We start from the raw sequence: 21,287 nt of genomic DNA, 5'->3' as shown, positions 1-21,287 counted from the left end.
CCACACCGGAATTGTTTTTCTTCTTGAGGACCCCATTTTTTGCCAGTTAATGATAATTTTGTGCAAAATACCCTAGTTAGATAGGCACAACTGGGTTAAACATGGACCAGCCCATCTGGCATTTGCCCGAAATGTCCACCCCTGCGAATGTCATTTAGGACAACCTGTCACTCATCAGTCAATTTTGAAAGTTTCACAATTCTATGGGTGCAGGACAGATTCCATTGATCCTTTTATGCATACATCTGACTCCTTTTACGCATGATATAAAATAGGGGCATATTAGAAGTGAGAGAAGAGAAAGAGGAGGATAATTCATTGTGGAAATGTCCATTCACTGCTTATCAACAACACCATCAAAATAAAAATAAATGTAAGCTCCAAATCACTAATGATATGTAATGACTTGAAATGGCCTCTTGCAGGTTCGAAACCTTGTCTGAATACAGTAATAAAATGCAAACTGGACAAACTACCCTCCAGTCCATTCTGCATTCTCCCTTGTTCCCTCCCTCTTGCTCCCTCTCTCTCTTGACTTGGTGACAGACCTAAAAGCCTTTTGTTGCAATCTCAGCCAATGGAGATGGATTACGACACGGAGGAGCAGAGATATATAAAGAGCCCTTTTAGGACGTACTTGCACACTTTTCAATGACACATCTTAACATTCGCACCTATGGACTTAATTGTTATCAGATATGGCAACCAAAACAACAACCATAGCATAAAAACGGCTTATGCTTAAAATCGATAGATAGGCTAAAGTAAAATACTGAGAAAACCCACTAGAACGGACGCACCTTCCCACGTTTACTGCTAGTTCTACAATACAACCGTTTTAAGAGGCGACTATTTGAGTAGTTGCATATCATTGGTACCTTTGCAAGGTAAGGAAACACAGGTTAAGACAAGCAACATTTCAGAGGAGGGGATATCGCGTCAGAAAGTTCTATAGCCTCACCAGTCATCATCATGCCGAGGTATAACTTTTTTCTGTGTTTGATGGTTTATGTTTGTCTGGGACTGTCTGGGAGTGACGAACCTAACCTTTTTCTGCCACCAACGAGCGAGATGCCCACGGACGCCGGGCTGTCGCTCCTTGATGAGGAGGCAGGCGCTCACGAATGTTCAGCATGCGTTTGGAGAGAGCAAAGTAAAGTCCTGAGGCTGGAGACCATCAAATCTCAGATCCTGAGCAAGCTGCGGCTCAAGCAGGCTCCTAACATTAGTCGGGAGGTGGTGAACCAGCTGCTCCCCAAGGCACCCCCGCTCCAGCAGCTTCTGGACCATCACGACTTCCAGGGAGACGCGTCCTCCCAGGATGAGTTTATGGAGGAGGACGAATATCACGCCACTACAGAGTCCGTCATCACTATGGCCTCGGAGCGTGAGTAATGCAACTTTGCCCGATAGCTGCTGAAAATGATTAATTAGTTTGTAAACCAATACTGAGAGTGAGCAGCAAGTCGCTGTCAAATGTGTGGTGATTGTTATTATTATTGACATGCTTGGACAGAGGATATCCTGGTAACAACATCGGCACTTTGGACTTCTGAACATACTGCTGATGATTTTATGACCATCTTTTTACTCAAGTAAAATGTGACAATCCACCCACAGAACCGTTTAAATAGGACAAATGATGCACTGTCAGCTGTTTGTTACGGCTGTCAAAATATCCCAATGGATTAAGTGTGAATTTGATATATCACTCAAGTCAATAAAGAGCCTCGTCACTATATGACAGAACCAGAGTAATTCACTTTGAGTAAGTCAAGCCATTATTATTATTATTATTCATATGATGCATGAATGCAACTCTTGCTCATTCTATCTAGGCCTATGTGCATGAAGAGGGTGATTTGTTGGAGGATGGACTTCTAGGCTACAGCTGTGATAGCCTGCACTGACAGCTCGTACACCGCGGCTTTAGCCTACTGTGTGCCTATGAACATAGACCGAGGAAGTATAGCCTACCCCAAATGATAGCATATGTTCTTACTTTTCGTATTATTTCAGGGCCATACTTCTTGTGGTATACTTAAGTAACTCTGTATCATGTTCATATAAATAACTATTTTAAAATCGTCGTTTAGGTTTTCTGACAATTCGGTGACTTCTATTTGAAATTTCAGTCATGTTTTGTGATTTGACTTTCATTAACCGTTTGGAGTGCATAAATCAATAATGATAATGTAACATTTGGTAGGCAGATGCATTGCACCGAGCCTATGCACATGATCCCTTATTTTACATATCCTGCATTTGTCTGGCCAAAGTATAGGCAATCCTAATAGGCCTATATGGTTTACATAGCAGAGGGACCGTTAAGGCCTAATATGCCCTATCAAATAAGTATAACATATCACGTTCAATGTGGACAGGAAGGTAGGCCTATAGCCTACTGAACAAATCCTAACAACATTCCCTAAAATTATAGAGCCACAGCAGCTGTTCTCTATCGGTCCTTTATATGAGGGCTCTATCGGATTCCCTGCTGTTCATCGCAGTGAGAAAAAGTGTGTCCAAAAAAGCTGCCATTGTTTCCCGCATGCAGCTATCCCCCTAGACCGCACTTGCCTTTTTAAATGCGAGGTTTATAGGCACAGCTCGTTTTTTCCCTGTGAGAACACAAAGCCAGAGAAACAGTTGGGGTCGAGGGGAGTGTGACCTTTTCGCTGCGAATTGCTGGGGTTCAACAACATTTACACACGTAATGTATTCCGCACAAGGCGGACGAAAAGCCGTGCAAATAATCCGTTTTTTTCCAAGAGGGAACAAAGGATGCGTTTACACAGGCAGCCCAATTCTGCTATTTTTTTCACTAATTGGCCTTTTTACCAATCAGATCAGCTCTGAACAAGAGCTGATGTGAAACGATCTAATGTGATTGGTCAAAATACCAATTAGTGGAAAAAATATCAGAATTGGGCTGCCTGTGTAGACGCAGCCAAAGATATGTTTGTGTTGCCTTAACTAACCTCCGTCAATTGTCATACAGCCCACGTCGTGCCCTTTCTTTTCGCGGCATAATGAACTTCACCAGTGTAACTGCTGCTTGGTGAGCGCCAAACGCATGTGAGATGATTTTTCAGTTGGCTATTATTGTCAATGTTCGTTCTTCAAATAAGCAGCGGTTTAAACGTCAAGCAATTACTTTTAATCGCCCTTATCCGTTAGGGTTAATAGACTGTCCCCTCCAATTAATCGCCAATTTTACTCATCAAAACTCCTTGTGATGGTAGCTGATCGTTCATGAATGATCCTCGTTATGCACATATGCCTACTTTGTGATGAATGACCTATTCTTGAATATCTGCTACCAAAACAACTGTGGCCCATGGTAATGAATATCTCAGTGTCAGTTGCTATTGACAACCCTCTAAGCAAGTTCAGCCTTTGGTTTGGTCCTCTGAGGGATGCATGATGTTCTTGCCAGGCATGAGATCTTGACGGCTGTTGCATGCTGGCAGGCAGCTCACCATTGTGGAAAATGATTCCTATGATCAACGGCAATGTTCTTTAAAATAAATAGTGCCTATAGTCTATGTTAGAGAATGGAGATGTGGAGGAAACATGCACAATTGTAGAAAGGTAGCACATTTTGAAGCCTTTATCAAATTCTATGCATTACCATTTACATAAACTGAGCCTCATGCAGAGCATCATAAAGTTGTAGGATAGAAGCATTTATCAATATAATGATATGACTTATGTGATTATTTTATGTGATTGTCATGGCTCAGGTTTTTGAGGTCAACAATGTGACGTGGAATGGTCAATGTAGGCTCTCCTCCGGGATTAGTATGTCCAGCTGTCTCAACCAGTTGACAACATAGCTGTTTTCCCCATCACTCTGCATGTATGTTGTTAGTGAGACAAACCGGCAAGGTTTTTTCCCCCTCTTCTCATGACCGAACCTGCGTAACATTGTATCTTGTGTTTGAGGGTTAGAAAGCTGTGGTGCCTCCCTTCCAGTATGTTCTATCCAGGGTTGTTCTCTTTTTGTGTATGGACGTGTTGAACCTGTCTCTGCACTCTTCCTCGGGCCGGACATGACATGACACAGCTGCTCCTTTCCGTTAGAGGAGACATATGATATGATGGGACTGGGCATTTAGCAGAGGCTTTTGTTTTGCTGGGGAATGGGCTTTGAGCGGGATGGATGGAAACCCCATGTTTCTGTTTCTCAATGGCTTGTTTATTAGACAGTTGTGGGCCGTGGTTATTGATAGGTCCATAAGATATCTCTATTAAAATGTCAGGCGTGGGAGCTGCTGCTTTGTTTTGAATGAATGGGAGTGCACTCACTGACACTGGTGCAAGAAACATGTACTGTGCTACTCTGCTCTGCACAGTTAGCAGGATACCATGGGGCTACATTAGCATCTTTCCCTCTCTTTTTTTCTCCTCTGTTTTCTCCTCTTCCTCCCACTCTACATTTTATCCTTTCTCATTTCTCACTTGGCTCTCTTCTCTATTTATTCCTCATCTCTTTACCTCTCCCTCTGAACTCCCTCCATCATCACTCTCCTCTGGTGTTCACATTGAGAGGAGAAGGACTGTATCTCTCTTGCCTGTGGCGCTTCAGCAATCCCACAAGATGAAAAGCCCCTTTTCCGTCTCAGATAAAGCCAGGGAGGACTTCAAACGCTATTCTCTGCGCACCTCGAACCCAATCACCCTCACATGGGCGTGCACACTGCCTTTAATGGGCCGTGCAGGTTCACACAGTACATGCTGAACTGGACCGGTGCCAGAGTTGCTTCTTAGTATTCGCTCAAGGTACGTGGGTGCCGCAGTGGGGGTTGAGAGGGTCCATGCTTTCTGGTCGCTAATTACACTATGAAATTTCATGGAAAAGCTATTTATATCCCAGTGCGGCACTGTAACGTACTGTAGCATTCCCTCCCCATACCGTGTGTTGAAAAGAATATCGATGCAGTGTACTACCCATGTACGTGGAGCGAAGCTGCACACATAGAAACTGCATTGGTCCTATGTGGTTCATTTGTATCACAACATTGCGAATCACAGTGCAAAGGATTTGAAACTGTATATGTTTGTTGGTTTGATACACAGAAAGCTGTCTGATTTTGTACTTGAGCTGAGTCCTGTAAAAACAGGCTGTGTGTGTGTTGGTGCATGGTCTGCCTGGGGTAAGGTTGGACCCCAATAGGCCCTCATTTGTTACCTGTCCATAGCATCGAGACCAGATCTCTCTCTGTCTCTCTACAACTGTGTACATTTGGAAAACGTTTGTTGATAATTTGTCAGTCCCCGTCTCTGAATTGTTTCAGTAATTGGCCCATCTTATTGCAATTTGAACACTTAAGTCTAACATCTGTTTAAGTTGCGATTCTAGCGCTACTCTTAAGCAGGGTTCACAACCACAGAGCAAACAGTTTGAGTTTTAAACAGGTTCTCTCCGTTGACTCGAGAACAATCAAATCAAAGTTTATTTATTAAGTGCCTTTGAACGGGGTATGGTAGTAGGTGCCAGGCGCAGGTGTCAGGTGTCAAGAACTGCAATACTTCTGGGTTTTTCACGCTCAACACTTTCCTGTGTGTATCAAGAATGGTCCACCACCCAAAGGACATTCAGCTAATTGTGGGAAGCATTGAAGTCAACATGGGGCAGCATCCCTGTGGAACGCTTTCGACACCTTGTAGAGTCCATGCCCCGACGAATTGAGGCTCTTCTGAGGGCAAAAGGAGGTGCAACTCAATATTAGGAAGGTGTTCCTAATGTTTTGTACACTCGGTGTACACAACCCATTTCTCATGGCTTAAAAATCCTAATTTAACCTGTCTCCTCCCATTCATCTACACTGACTGAAGTGGATTTAACAGGTGACATCAATAAGAGATCATAGCTTTCACCTGGATTCACCTGGTCAGTCTGTTATGGAAAGAGCGTGTGTGTGTGCGCGTGTAGAGAGTATGTATGGATATGACGAACAATCCTCTTCATTCTTTTCATTAGCATCTGTGCATCAAACATTTGAATGGAGTTATTTGAATGGAGTTATTGCTCTATCAGTCATCCTCAGTGCCATGACACAAGTTTCATCAGAGCTTATTGACAGGGGATCCAGCAGAGTGCAGAACTTCTCTCTCTCTCTCTCATTTGACACTTGCATTTTCAGTTGCCGTATTAGTAATGTTAAGTTCTTTCTATTTTTGTACACTGAACAAAAATATAAACGCAACATGTAAAGTGTTGGTTTCATGAGCTGAAACAAAAGATTGCACAAATTTGTTTACATCCCTGTTAGTGAGCATTTCTCATTTGCCAAGATAATACATCCACCTGACAGGTGTGGCATATCAAGAAGCTGATTAAACAGCATGATCATTACAGAGGTGCACCTTGTGCTGTGGACAATAAAAGGCCACTCTAAAATGTGCAATTTTGTCACACAACACAGTGCCACAGATGTCTCAAGTTGAGGGAGCATGCAATTGGCATGCTGACTGCAGGAATGTCCACCAGAGCTGTTGCCAGAGAATTTCATGCTAATTGTTCTTTCATAAGCCACCTCCAATGTCATTTTAGAGAATTTGGCAGTACGTCGAACCAGCCTCACAACCGCAGACCACGTGTAACCATGCCAGCCCAGGACCTCCACATTCGGCTTCTTCACCTGCAGGATCATCTGAGACCAGCCACCCGACAGCTGCTGAAACTGTTGGTTTGCACAACCGAAGAATTTCTGCATAAACAGTCTCAGGGAAGGTCATCTGCGTGCTCGTCGTCCTCACCTGGGTCTTGACCAGTTCGGCGTCTTAACCTACTTCAGTGGGCAAATGCTCACCTTCGATGGCCACTGGCATGCTGGAGATGTGTGCTCTTCACGGTGGAATCCTGGTTTCAACTGTACAGCTCGTATGGCATCGTATGTGCGAGCCGTTTGCTGATGTCAATATTGTGAACAGAGTGCCCCATGGTGATGGTGGGGTTAAGGTATGTGCAGGCATAAGCTACGGACAACTAACACAATTGCATTTTATGGGTGGCAATTTGAATGCGCAGAGATACCGTGACGAGCTCCTGAGGCCCATTGTCGTGCCATTCATCCACCTTCTTCTCCTCATGTTTCAGCATGATAATGGAACATGTTTGGGATGCTCTGGATCGACATGTATGATAGCGTGTTCCAGTTCCCACCAATATCCAGCAACTTCACACAGCCATTGAGGAGGAGTGGGACAACATTCCACAGGCCACAATCAACATCCTGATCAACTCTATGTGAAGGAGAGGTGTCACGCTGCATGAGGCGGTGGTCACACCAGATACTGACTGGTTTTCTGATCCAAGCCCCTACCTTTTTTTAAAGGTATCTGTGACCAGCATTACATTTACATTTACATTTAAGTCATTTAGCAGACGCTCTTATCCAGAGCGACTTACAAGTTGGTGCATTCACCTTATGATATCCAGCAGATGCATATCTGTATTCCCAGTCATGTGAAATCCATAGATTAGGATCAGGATCTAATGAATTTATTTCAATTGACTGATTTCTTTATATGGGCTCCCGAGTAGCGCAGCAGTCTAAAACACTGTATCTCAGTGCAATAGGCGTCACTGCAGTCCCTGGTTCAAATCCAGGTTGCATCACATCAGGCTGTGATTGGGAGTCCCATAGGGTGGTGCACATTTGGCCCAGCATTGTCCGGGGTAGGCTGTTATAGTAAATAAGAATTTGTTCTTAACTGACTTGCCTAGTTAAATAAAATAAATTGATATGAACTGTAACTCAGTAAAATCTTTGAAATTGTTGTGTGTTATACTTTTATTCAGTGAGTATTAACAATGGAGAAACATAAGAAAATAGGTAATCTGGTCTACACACGTGTGGGCACATGCAGGTAAACGTATGCAACACACACACACACACTGGACAACTGTCTCCCTTTTGACAAAAAGGGTCAGAGTTCACAGCTATGTGATATATTGGACGAGGAGCCAATTAACCTCATCGGGCCTCTTTCTTTGGCAGCAAAGGAAACTGGTAGTAGCTTACACAGCATTACCCCCACCCCCATGCACACACACACACCAACCACTCCCACCAAAAAAAACAAGTATTTTATAGTGTTGACCCTATAAAAGGGTCATTTCCTGAAGGTGCAGGAACCATAAACATTAAGAGGGAGAGTGCTAAAAGAACAGGCCAGAAGAAGCTGGACTGTCTTCAGCCTACTGGCCAGTGTTTGCGGGAAGTCGATGAGTATGTGAGGTTTTTATCCATTCCATGGAAGGCTATATTTGATGTTGACACCTGTTCCCGTCCACTGAGGGAGCCACAGAAGGGAAAGACATACCACTGACGGAGCCACAGAAGGGAAAGATAAACTTGTGATGACTTGTTGGGACGCCTGGTCATTACTGGTTTGTTTAAGAAGAAAATAAAACTTTCTAGGCCTGTTGAAATAGCACAACACGCTGTCAATTATATGGCTAATAAAATTTCAAAGGGCCAAAGTCTTAATACGAGGGGCGAAATTTCACCAGCACTTTCAGGAATCTCACTCCCTCCACCTTTCATTCCGTATTCCCACGCTCCCATGTCCCCACCACACCAACTAGTGCCCACCCTTTTTCTGGGAGACTTAACTTAAAACATGGGTCCCGTGCGCACACACACACACACTATACATTCAGGAATCACATTTATAATACACCTTCCTTACCTCAGCAGATAACATGTTACAGTACATTGCACCAATATCAACTATACATTAAGAGTTTGATGTGCATAGCAGTATAAAAAGGGACATTTTTATGAGATCCTGGATCATTGTCACAATTATGGACCAATAAATGCATAAATTCCTCCTGCCGTGTGTGTGTAGTGAGCTGGAATGCTGCTGAGTGCCTGTTAAAAGGGATTCAGGGAGCTAGCATCCAGCTTGCTGCGCTGTATGTGCCCCATAGTGCGTGGGCATGCAGTGATGGAGGGATTCGTGGAGGAGTGTTGGGGAGGGGGTCCACAGGGAGCAACAAGCAGCCTCGTCCTATTCTTAAGGGACAAAATCACGGAGGGGCTTTTATAGGTACACTTAAAAAGACCTGAAACAGATGTTATGTCTCACTAATAAAGGAAATAATTACTTCCCACCAGTAATTAAGCACTGTGTACAGGAGGGACACAAGGGAAGAAAGGAGAGGAGGAGAGAAAATATAAAATGGAGAGCATTGAGGGGAAATTACTGACTGGCGAGTCGGGCTGTGCTGCGGAGACGTTTATGGAGGAGCGCATTAATCCTAAATGAAGGCGTCTCTGATCAGACGAAATACAGCGTGGACACAATGACGGATCCCACCAGGATTCGAGGTTTGAATGGTGCGCATTGAGTGGATCGCTGGCGCCACAGCTGATGAATATCTAAATTAAATGTTAATTAGAGCCCTTCTAAGTGGCACTGAGGTACTGTATTCATCCATCGCCTATGGCTGCCTGCACATCAGTTTCAGTATGCCAAGAGCCGAGATCAACTCAGGAAGTTCATTATATGGAAGCAGCACATTGTCCAAACGTCAAAATGTTCTTTAGGCCTGGAGCCAAGTTTGATTTTATTAATGTACAGTGCTGGTGGAGACAAAAAAGAGCTGTGACAGATTTGGAATGGGATAACAGATACTCCCACATTGTATGGACATTGTCGAGTGAATAGTATGGACAGAAAAGGGATTCAAAGGAGGGGGGGAACGTCACTCTGGCTGACAAGGCCTGGTCACGCTGACTTTGTCCACAGTGAAAATCCTTGGCCGAGGCTTTGGGCTTTGAGTGTGCTTCAGGGAGGCCTCAATAGCTCAGTGAGGCAAACAGAGAGGCCAAACTCACATCACCCAAAGACAGGGGGCAAGGAGGGAGTGCATCAAAACATCTTGCCTTTTGTGGGTCCCTCTGGCCTCTGCAACCCCTCAGCCCATTTGGGTGCAGGAGAGACGGACGGGCAGAGGGAGTGATAGAGGGATATGGGGAGAGAGCAAAAGGATAAAAGGACACACACTAAAGCAAAGCTTTGTCTATGTCATCAGTCCTTCTCTGTTTGTGTTGTACACTGACTTAGCTCACCTCATGCACTCACTAAGGAACTGTAACTGATATATCATCTCATGCAGTAGGATGACAGGTAGTCTAGCGGTTAAGAGCATTGGGTCAGTTATGAAAAGTTTGCTGGTTCAACTCCCAGAGCTGACTAGGTGAAAAATCTGTCGATGTGCCCTTGAGCAAGGCACTTAACCCTAATTGCTCATGTAAGTCACTCTGGATAAGAGCGTCTGCTAAATGAATAAAATGTAATGAATTATGGATTTTGGTGCAGAATACTTTCTAATTCTAAGTATGACGCTGTATATGACGCAGATTGCCTGTGGGCTCAAAAGCGTTAATTTCATTAGTGACACTACTGGTGTGATTCACTTAGGTGAGAATCTCCCAAGCAGGAGTTTATGGGTTACATTCAACAGCTAATCTTACTAACTCCATAGAGGACGCCATGAGGACATAATGCAGGGTATAATGTAGGAGAGATTAAAAAGATGTCATTCAGGACACCACGCTTCTGTCAGGAGACAGAATGTAGCTGAAATGAATGGACATTGTGGTGTTAAAGGATCTGGCAGGTAAAACCCAAACTATTTTTCTTTGTAGAATCAGTTGCTTTGCAGAATTGATCATAATACCCCTTCTCAGTCAGAATCTATCAGAACACACATGCGCACGCACGCACGCACACAAACCCCTGGTCGTTTCCTGCTGTCCAGCTGTCCGGCTTATTTCAGCTCACTGCTTTCTCTCTTTCTCCCTCCTGCAGTTCTGCATGCATTTCTGTGGTTCAGTTCTTTTCTGTGTAAGGGTTATATTATTATTGTAAGACTCCTATCGCTGTCTTGGGGAGAGAGAGTGTGTGTGTGTGTGTGTGTGTGTGTGTGTGCGTGCCCTCACTGGGTTGGAACAGGGAGTATTAGGAGGTGTCTTTTGTTGCTCCTGGGGGGCTCCTGTGCTCAGTCCTAATAGGAGTCTTGTGCCTGCCGTTGTCCCAGGGGAGGGGGTCTGAATGAGGGGTCCAACTTCACCCCCCCACTCTCCTCCCCCTTTGGGACAGGCTGAGAGACAAAGAGGGAGTGAGGCTGGGATGGTTGAGGGGGTGCACTGTGGCCTCTGTCTTATTAGAAGGGTCGTGAACGTGTCACAATGATTAATTTGCCGAGGTGCGCAGGGATACCCTAGAGTCACATTTATCTAACGCCAGGGCTCCCAAACGCACACTCGCCACAAAATGGCACATTTGCATTTCCCATTAAGAAAAGAAAATACAGATATATATATGCAAATGCAATCCCCATCTTGGTTTATGCCATTATGCTCTATCGTTTCGGACATTCACAATGGATGACCGTTTTTCTTTATTTTTTCAAAAAAAAATTGGCAGTCTATCTATTGAACCTGATTGGCATGCTGTTCCTTTTTTACTGCACGTGTGGACACGGACACACTCTCACACAGCCCAGAGTGCCTTCATACAAATAGGACTGGACAGGTTGGATGTGGTGTCTCCATCAAATATTCCATCAACTTAATCTACATTCTCAATGTGCCTCCTATCAGACCAAGCAGAAGGCTCCATTGTGAACTGTGCATAACAAAGCAATGGGATTGTCTGTTTTCCATCTTTCAATCTAATGTCAGCCTAGTTTTTTTTTGTGTCTGGTTCGGGGACACTCTCTGAGGTCAGCTCATGGTGAAATATTCTGATGTGTTGTGTTTTGCATCACAGCATATGGTGTGAATAATATAGCCTACACTCTTCTCTCTCTGTGTAAAACATATATACTGTGTGTGGTCATCACGTTCATTCTTCTCTTGCCATGTTCACGCAGCACCACCTGGTAGTATTACTGCCAACCATTAAAACATGGCATGCTTTGAAATGGCCTCAGAGGTATTTGAATGAACAGATGACAATGGTGAATAAACCCTTACACTTAATAAGTGTTCCCTTACATGAACACATAGAGCGCCTCGAGCTAGCGTTGGAAAACATGTACCCAGGGAGTGGGCCAGATGTTCAGTAGTCCCACCTGCAGACCTGCTGTGCCTTGGCCGTTAAAACTCATGTGCTACATATGCTCCCATCACACCGTAGGGAAATAAGCTGCTACAGTAATGAAGCAGAGCAGCACTCCACACTGCAGTAGTGGAAACAGGAGAGAAGAACAAAACAGGCACATGTCCTATAGGAAAAACACTGCTCACATGTATGCGTCCTTCTTGGTTGTCTTTGTAACAAGAAGTAGGTGAAGGTTGATATCTCAATCAACAATTGAATTGTGTTTCTGAGAGGAGGTAGTTAGGAGGGACTCTGATGAGAGAGGGGTTGTCATTGCACCAGTAGGTGGTGCTGTATGCGAAACCTGCGCTTGTGCCCCCAGGTTTGGATAAAGGGGTAAAGGGATTGGGGAGGGGTCTTCTGTTATAAAGAAATGGGTACAGGAAATGAAGACACATAAATGTTACTACACCCCACGGGCAGGAAAATACTCTTTTCATCAGTAATATTTCCTGGCAACGGGAATTGAGCTATTTCAGGTCAGAGCTTAAAATCCCCTTGGTTTTGAGTGATCTTTACAAGCCTCCCTCATTTAATATGGGTGGATAGTTCTGCCAAGATATATGGCATAATTAGGCTGCAGGTATGCACGTTTCACTGAGTTCCCCTCCATTTTATTCCCATTCACGCTCTATGAAGGCACAAATTGATATTACCCATCGATGCTCTCATTGTTTAGCATGATGTAGCTCATATGTTGTGCATGTGTGTTTAATAACTTCCTGTTATATTGCACTAAATTTAGCATGACCAGCAGAAACCTGCATCTCAGATTACGTAGGAAACTGTAGGTCTTATCTTATTGCAGGCAACATATAGGAGAAAGTGATTTGCCAAAGCAACTCAAACCGGTTGCTTCAAGTGAGTCTTTCAATTCAGCTGTTGGTTAGATGTTCATGTGAATAAAAGAAAGTGCGGAAAGGCATTGTCATAGTTTCACCATTCACTATGCAGCAGAAAAACAACAACAAATAGTAATCTCAAGTAAACCCGTAGAAAATTGCAGAATCATTAATTCCCGGTGTGGTGCTGATGAGCAAACACAACAACACGTTAATTGCTGCGACCCCAGCAACCTACAAAAAGGAACATTGACATATTGTTTGTCCAGCGTGAGACACTGTTTAATTTACACTCACTAATGACTGGCCCTCATAATACTGGCTGAAGGACCTTGGCACTTATTCAATGTTCCTCTGGACTCTTCTAATGGATATGGTTTTATCTTTACCTCATTGAATTCATATCCCTCTATGCATGCCGGCTAAATCAATTACAACACTCTGGTAAACAAATCACCATTGGCTGCTAAAACCCCGCCCCAAACTCAACAAAAACAAATTGCGGCTGAGTAAGTTGAGTTGTATATCTTTGAAATATCAAATGGGTGTGAATAGGTGAAAGGACTGTTGTGAAGAAAAACATATATTAGCATCGCCATAGGGTCGACCTTGACCTTCAAACTCAATTTGGCTATTAGGACTGCCCCTCCCCAGCACCCTGGGATGTAAAAGGCTGACAGTTTTGACCCCTGATCCCATTTCTTAACTAGGCCGAGGTGCCAAAATGACCTTTTGACCCAGGAAGCCTTTGCAGGTTGCCTGAGCAACCTCAGATTTAACAATGATTGGCAGGTCCCTGCGCTTTCTGTTTAAAATGAGGCAGCAACACACTTCTCAGCAGAGAACAATAAGCGGGAATACAAGCCTCAATTCAGCTCAGTCTCTAGATCATTAACACTGTCTGCTTCAAAACCAAACAATCGGCAGCCAACTGGTGAATTCGGTGGAAAGTTGCTGTCAATGTTGAATGTACAGTACCTCATTGATAATATTTGGCTCCATTTAAATGTAAGAACTGGATTTAGGAAGGGGCCCTTCAATGCATTGAAATAAATATGTCAACACAATAAATGCATTTTTTAAATATGCATGCCTCCTTTAAAAACAACGTGCTTCCATTTATGGGCGGCAGGTACCCTAGTGGTTAGAGCGCTGGACAAGTAACCGAAAGGTTGCAAGATCGAATACCCCGAGCTGACATGGTACAAATCTGTTGTTCTGCCCCTGAAGAAGGCAGTTAACCCACTGTTCCTAGGCCACCATTGAAAATAGGAATTTGTTCTTAATTGACTTGCCTAGTTAAATAAAGATAAAATAAAAAACACGTTATCTGGTATGGTTTTGTTAAAAACAAGATTATCTGCTAATAAATCTTGACGGCATACATTTTCACCTAATTCATGATAGACAGAATGCTTTACATTGAAATAGGCGTTGGGTGCATGTCATTATTCTTGATGGGCAGTCTATGCAAATGAGTCAGAATGCGAATGACATATGTTGTACACAGCCACAGCCAGTCACATAAGTGATAGCATACATCAGTGAAATACTCTGAATGAAGGCTAAGGACTAAGATATGAATAGTCAATGGATATCCAATGGTTTAAAAGCTTCTCTCTTTTCTTTCAAATGTTTTTTTTGTTGCTTCTGAGACTGCAACAGTAACCATAACTTGTCATTTGGGTGTTACAGAGAGTATGTAATGTCCCCAAATTACTTTATCATACAGCTCAGCTCTACAGAGCCCATTAAAATCTCCACACATGTTAGTTAATCTAGGCTGGTAGTGGCTCCAAAACGGCTAATTATTTCGAACTGATGGCTCCATCATGAGTTTGCTCAGGGGATCTAGTAACCATTTTATGGTTAGTGCTGCTTAGCTGTTTTCCTGCCTCTTCTGCCTCCCCCTCACTCCTCCTGCCTGTGATTTTGGTGGCAGCTGTGCAGAGATCGGTTTTGACCTGTGAACCCCACATTAGGCAAGATCTCCATGCTGCATCAGACATTTACTGATGTAAACCAATGGCAGCTCTTGGATTTGGAGAGTGGATTCAGTGATATAAGTCAGTTGCAAAATGTTAAAAACGGCCCTAGCCACTTCCCCCTAGGCACCGTGTAGAACTGAAAGAATTGGATAGGTATAAAGCAATGCGATAATATCTCCCGTGCTCCACCATGATATCTGATATCTTTATTATGATGTCTGGCAAATCCACTCATTGGATTTAGAGGCTTCGTTTGACCAGTCCTCTTAGTTAGCTGTAACATTTACTATATTTTGTAGTCTCTCAAAAATGTTTTTTTTAAGCAGTTATTTCAAAGGCAATACTTTTTTTTTCATCTTAAAGTATGAAAGATATTGACAACATAGACAAAAAAAGGATGAACCTTTTATTTAACTAGGCAAGTCAGTTAAGAACAAATTCTTATTGACAATGACGGCCTACCAAAAGGTAAAAGGCCTCCTGCGGGGACTGGGCCTGGGATTAAAAATGAATATAGGACATAACACACATCACGACAAGAGAGACACCACAACACTACATAAAGAGAGACCTACAACAACATAGCATGGCAGCAACACATGACAACATAGCAGCAGCACAACATGGTAGCAGCACAAAACATTTAAAGTGTTTTTTTGCAGCTAGTTCCAGTCGCTAGCTGCAGCAAACTGAAAAGAGGAGTGACCCAGGGATGTGTGTACTTTGGGGACCTTTAACAGAATGTGAGTGTTGTATGTGGAGGATGAGGGCTGCAGTGGAGGATGAGGGCTGCAGTAGGTACCTCAGATAGGGGGGAGTGAGGATCAACCAGTGGGTCTTGCGACGGTATAGAGTATAGAGTGCAGTGATGTGTCCTATAAGGAGCATTGGTGGCAAATCGAATGTCCAAATGGTAAAGAGCATCTAGCCGCTCGAGAGAACTCATACCTGCAGACCTATAAATTACGTACGTATACGTAATCAAGCATGGGTAGGATAGTCATCTGAATCAGGGTTAGTTTGGCAGCTGGGGTTAAAGAGAAGCGATTACAATAGAGGAAACTAGGTCTAGATTTAACCTTAGCCTGCAGCTTTGATATGTGCTGAGAGAAGGACAGTGTACCATCTAGTCATACTCCCAAGTACTTGTATGAGGTCACTACCTCAAGCTCTAAACCCTCAGAGGTAGTAACCACACCGGTGGGGAGAGGGGCATTCTTCTTATCAAACCACATGACCTTTGTTTTGGAGGTGTTCAGGACAAGGTTAAGGGCAGAGAGCTTGTTGGACACAAAGAAAGCTTTGTTGTAGAGCGTTTAACACAAAATGCAGGGAGGGGCCAGGTGAGTATAAGACTGTATCATCTGCATATAAATGGATGAGAAAGCTTCCTACTGCCTGAGCTATGTTGTTGATGTAAATTGTGAAGAGTGTGGGGCCTAGGATCGAGCCTTGGGGTACTCCCTTGGTGACAGGCAGTGGCTGAGACAGCACATGTTCTGACTTTATACATTGCACTCTTTGAGAGAGGTAATTAGCAAACCAGGCCAAAGACCCCTCAGAGACATCAATACTCCTTAGCCAGCCCACAAGAATGGAATGGTCTTCCATATAAAAAGCTTTGGCCAAATCAATAAAAATAGAGCACAACACTGCTTAGAATCAAAAGCAATGTTGACATAATTTAGGAGCTATAAGGTTTCAGTGACACATCCATAACCTGAGCGGAAACCAGATTGCATACCAGAGAGAATACTATAGACATCAAGAAAGCCAGTCAGTTGATTATTGACAAAGGACGCACTGAGGCTGCCTTCCAAGCAATGGGAACCTCCCCAGAGAGGAAAGACAGGTTAACTTCTAGTTCCTCCCAAACCCGGATCCGGGAGCACCCCCCACAGTAAAAAAGCTGACTAGCATAGCCTAGCATAGCGTCACAAGTAAATACTAGCATCTAAATATCATTAAATCACAAGTCCAAGACACCAGATGAAAGATACACATCTTGTGAATCCAGCCATCATTTCTGATTTTTAAAATGTTTTACAGGGAAGACACAATATGTAAATCTATTAGCTAACCACGATAGCAAAAGACACAACTTTTTTTTCCCACCATTTTTTTCCTGCATAGGTAGCTATCACAATTTCGACCAAATAAAGATATATATAGCCACTAACCAAGAAACAACTTCATCAGATGACAGTCTGATAACATATTTATTGTAGAGCATATGTGTTTTTAGAAAAATTTGCATATTTCAGGTATAAATCATAGTTTACCATTGCAGCCACTATCACAAAACTCACCAAAGCGACTAGAATAACTACAGAGAGCAACGTGTATTACCTAATTACTCATCATAAAACATTTCTTAAAAATACACAGCGTACAGCAATTGAAAGACACAGATCTTGTGAATCCAGACAATATTTCAGATTTTCTAAGTGTTTTACAGCGAAAACACAATATATCGTTATATTAGCATACCACATGAGCTAACATCACCCCAGCATTGATTCAAGGCAAAAAGAGCGATAACGTTATCACCACCAAAATATATAAATTTTTTCACTAACCTTCTCAGAATTCTTCAGATGACAGTCCTGTAACATCATATTACACAATGCATATAGAGTTTGTTCGAAAATGTGCATATTTAGCATCACAAATCGTGGTTATGCAATGTAATCAGTCAAAACATGGCATGCATTCTGGCCCGCGCCATCTTGGAAAGGCACCTAAGTTTACGATTATTTATCGATTAGATTGACTAAAAAAATACAGGTTGGACAGCTAATGAAAGATGCATTAGTTATTAATGCAACCGCTGAGTTAGATTTTTAAAATTAACGTTACTAGACATACAGTGTGCGTTACAGCCAGACTAGTGCCGCAATAATGGCCGACAAATGCGTTTACATTTTTCCACATAAATACGGAATAAAATCATAAATAGCTCTTACTTTTGGACGAGCTTCCATCAGAATCTTGGGCAAGTTGTCCTTTGTCCAAAAGAATCGTTGCTTTGTTGTAAAACGTCCTCTTCAACTTCGGAACTAGCAGCTAACAATAGCTACGTGGCACACACATGTCCAAATCCTCAAAGCGCAATACTATGAAAATTCAGAAAATAGCAATATACTCGCATAAACTGATATAAATCGGTTTAAAATAACTTCGTTATGATGTTTCTAACACCTATATCGAATTAAATCACAGACGGATATATCTTATGCCGATAACGAGAGCTTTTGAGCATGCCATTCTGATGTCCTCTCTTGCGCATTGACGAGCGTCCAAAAGAACGGACATGTCACTCCATGGCCTTTTATAAACTCTGAGAAATACGTAGAGACTCCATTCCACTTCTCATTGGTTACTGACATCCAGGGGAAGGCGGGTGCAGTTCATTTCGACCCATAGGGCACACAGAGAGCTTTAAACTGAGCTGAGAACAGAGCCTAGTTTTCTGACCTTCGCATGTCCTGTCATGATTTTCGCTGTAGAAAGAGTTCTGGTTCACCCACAGACATAATTCAAACGGTTTTAGAAACTAGAGATTGTTTTCTATCCAATAGTAATAATAATATGCATATTGTACGAGCAAGAATTGAGTACGAGGCAGTTTAATTTGGAAATGTAAAAAGAAAGATAGTGCTAACAGCTCCCCCTATTGACAAAAGGTTAAAAAGGTCAGAGATAGGCTTGGCGATGATAGGGGCAGCAAACTTAAAGAAGAAAGGATCTAAACCATCTGACCCAGATGTTTTTTGGGGGTTAAGTTTAAGGAGCTCCTTTAGCACCTCAGACTAAGTGAATGCCTGCAGAGAGAAGCTTTGTAGCGGGGCAGGGGAAAAAGAGGTAGTTGCATTAGAAGGGGTGGGAGATGAGGAAATGTTGGACGGCAATGAGGCATGGCTGAGTCAAATAGGAATCCTGACTTAATGACGTGGTGATTTAAAGAGCTCAGCCATGTGCTCCTTGTCAGTAACAACCACATCATCAACATTAAGGGACATGGGCAGCTGTGAGGAAGAGGGTTTATTCTCCAGGTCTTTAACCGTTTTCCAGAACTTCTTGGGGTTAGACCCACAGAGAGAGAGAGAGAACCGCTCCTTTAAGTAACTAACTTTGGCCTTCCGGGTAGCCTGAGTGCACTTATTTCACATTTGCCTGAACGATAGCCAGTCAGCCTGAGTATGCGTGTGCCGAGCAGTCGAACCAGGGGCTGAACCTGTTTTTAATTATAATTTTCTTTATGGGGGCGTGTTTGTTAACAATACCACTGAAAATAGCAAAAAAGAAGGTTCAAGTGTCTTCAACAGAGGGGATCAAGCTTCTATACCAATTTACAGAGGCCAGGTCATGAAGGAAGGCTTGCTCATTAAAGTTTTTTAACAAGCGTCTATGACAAATCAGGACAGGTCATTTCACTGAGCAGCCATTACAAACACAGGCTGTAAAACAGTGATCACGAAGGTCATTACAGAAAACACCAGACTGATACCTATCAGGATTATTTGTGAGGATAACGTCAAGGAGAGTAGCCTTTTCTGGGTGTTTGGAGTCATACCTTGTGGGATTGGTAATAATCAGAGAAAATTTTAGGGAGTCCCATTGCTTTAGGACTTGGTCAGGGGGTTTAAGCATGTCCCAGTTTAGGTCACCTAGCAGGACAAATTCAGACTTACTGTAAGGGGCCAGGAGAGAATTTAGGGTACAGGCCAGTGATGATGGTGGATGATAACACCCAGCCAACAAAAAGCTATTTGAAAGTTTAATGCTTAAAACCAGCAAATTAAATTGTTTGGGGACAGACTTGGCAGAGACAACCGAGCACTGAAGGTGATCCTTGGTAAAGATTGCCACTTTGGAAGATCTGTCTTGCCGAAAAAGGTTATAACCAGAAAGGTTAACATCAGTGTTCAAAACACTCTTCCTTAACCACGTCTCAGTAATGACCAACACATCTCGATTGGAGCTGTGAACCCACACTTTCAATTGATACATTTTAGGTAATAAGCTTCTAGTGTTAACGTGCAGAAAACTCAGGCTTTTACGAGAGCAGAAATCTGTGAAACAGATATCAGAGCACAAGTCAGAATTGGGGCCAGGGTGTATATGCACATTTGAAGATATCATCAGCAGTAATGCAATCAGGCCACGGCAGAGGACAAGGAGAGCACTGCTGTGTTTTTTAATGACATTTGAATGTGCATCAGATGGAAACAAGATAATATTGTACAGAAATTTCATCAGGTAACATGAATACAAAGCCGGCAGGAGGTGGTTAGAATAGGATGGGAGGCCGTGTAACCAATAGAGTCAGAGTCCCGAGGATAGGACCAAACCGTCTGTCCCACGGTTGGGTAAACAAGAACGTTCATAGTCAACAAGGCACACAGGAGTCATGAGGCAAATAGCATAAAACACAAGAAAAAATATAACGACTTGGGGCTAGCCATTGTAAGTTCAAAGAGTCACTCGCCCCAACAAGTTAACTTGCGAGAGTAGCTCTCTGAGTCCAGTAGGCTATAAAAGTATGCGATTTAAATAAATAGTAGGCCTATACTAGTTAATTCAAGCATTTCTGAGTAAGCTCACATAATAAGCTTCAAGTTAATTAGCCTACCTAAAATTCTGATCAGTCCAAGGTCTGCGGTGTGTGTGTGTAAGTGTGTGTGTGCTGGAGGCAAGCGAAAGCTCGGAAAAAGGGGGGGGGGTACCTGTACCAGACAAGCCAAGGCAGACGGTGAACAGATCGCCAGGTGGAATCCAAGCAGCAGTGCAGCAGGCAACGGGAGTAGGTGTTACACCCGCTTGGGAGAAGCTTTGTTCAGGAGGCAGATACCATGTAGAAAATCCCAGCTAGCTAGCTAACCTAGCTAGCAAGTCTCTGTCCACTGTTTTTTTCCACATGCAAAAGGAGTTAGTTAGTTACAATATATTTCTTCAGTTTCGGTGAATGGTCCTTTACAACGTCCAAACAAAGTTGTTGTATTTTGGAGATTACGGGAATGATGTCTTCAAAGCAACAATATTGTTTCTTATTGAGGTAATTTACAATTGAAGCAATGATATTTGTAAAGCCATGCTCCAGTCCAGTGTCATTTTAATTTATTTTTTTAACCTTTATTTAACTAGGCAAGTCAGTTAAGAACAAATTCTTATTTTCAATGACGGCCTAGAAACAGTGGGTTAACTGCCTTGCTCAGGGGAAGAACGACAGATTTTCACCTTGTCAGCTCGGGGATTCGATCTTGCAACCTTTCGGTTACTAGTCCAATGCTCTAACCACTAGGCTACCTGCTGCCCCATTGATCAT

The 21,287-nt window shown here is 43.0% G+C and overlaps 1 protein-coding gene across 2 annotated transcripts in view; it reads left to right on the top strand.

The window, feature by feature from the left end:
• The first annotated feature begins 611 nt into the window (after positions 1-611).
• The window catches only part of LOC139535921 (growth/differentiation factor 11-like), a 43,182-nt gene continuing 22,506 nt past the window's right edge, over positions 612-21,287 (top strand). For both annotated transcript variants that reach the window (XM_071335875.1, XM_071335874.1), the window contains exon 1: positions 612-1,387. In XM_071335875.1, coding sequence (XP_071191976.1) covers positions 973-1,387 — 415 coding nt within the window. In that variant the 5' untranslated portion in view covers positions 612-972. The remainder of the gene's footprint in view (positions 1,388-21,287) is intronic.

This window comes from Salvelinus alpinus, chromosome 12 (genome assembly GCF_045679555.1).
Source record: "Salvelinus alpinus chromosome 12, SLU_Salpinus.1, whole genome shotgun sequence".
Lineage (NCBI taxonomy): Eukaryota > Metazoa > Chordata > Actinopteri > Salmoniformes > Salmonidae > Salvelinus > Salvelinus alpinus.
Note: the sequence above shows the minus strand (reverse complement) of the source record. Positions and strands in the feature narration are given on the sequence as shown.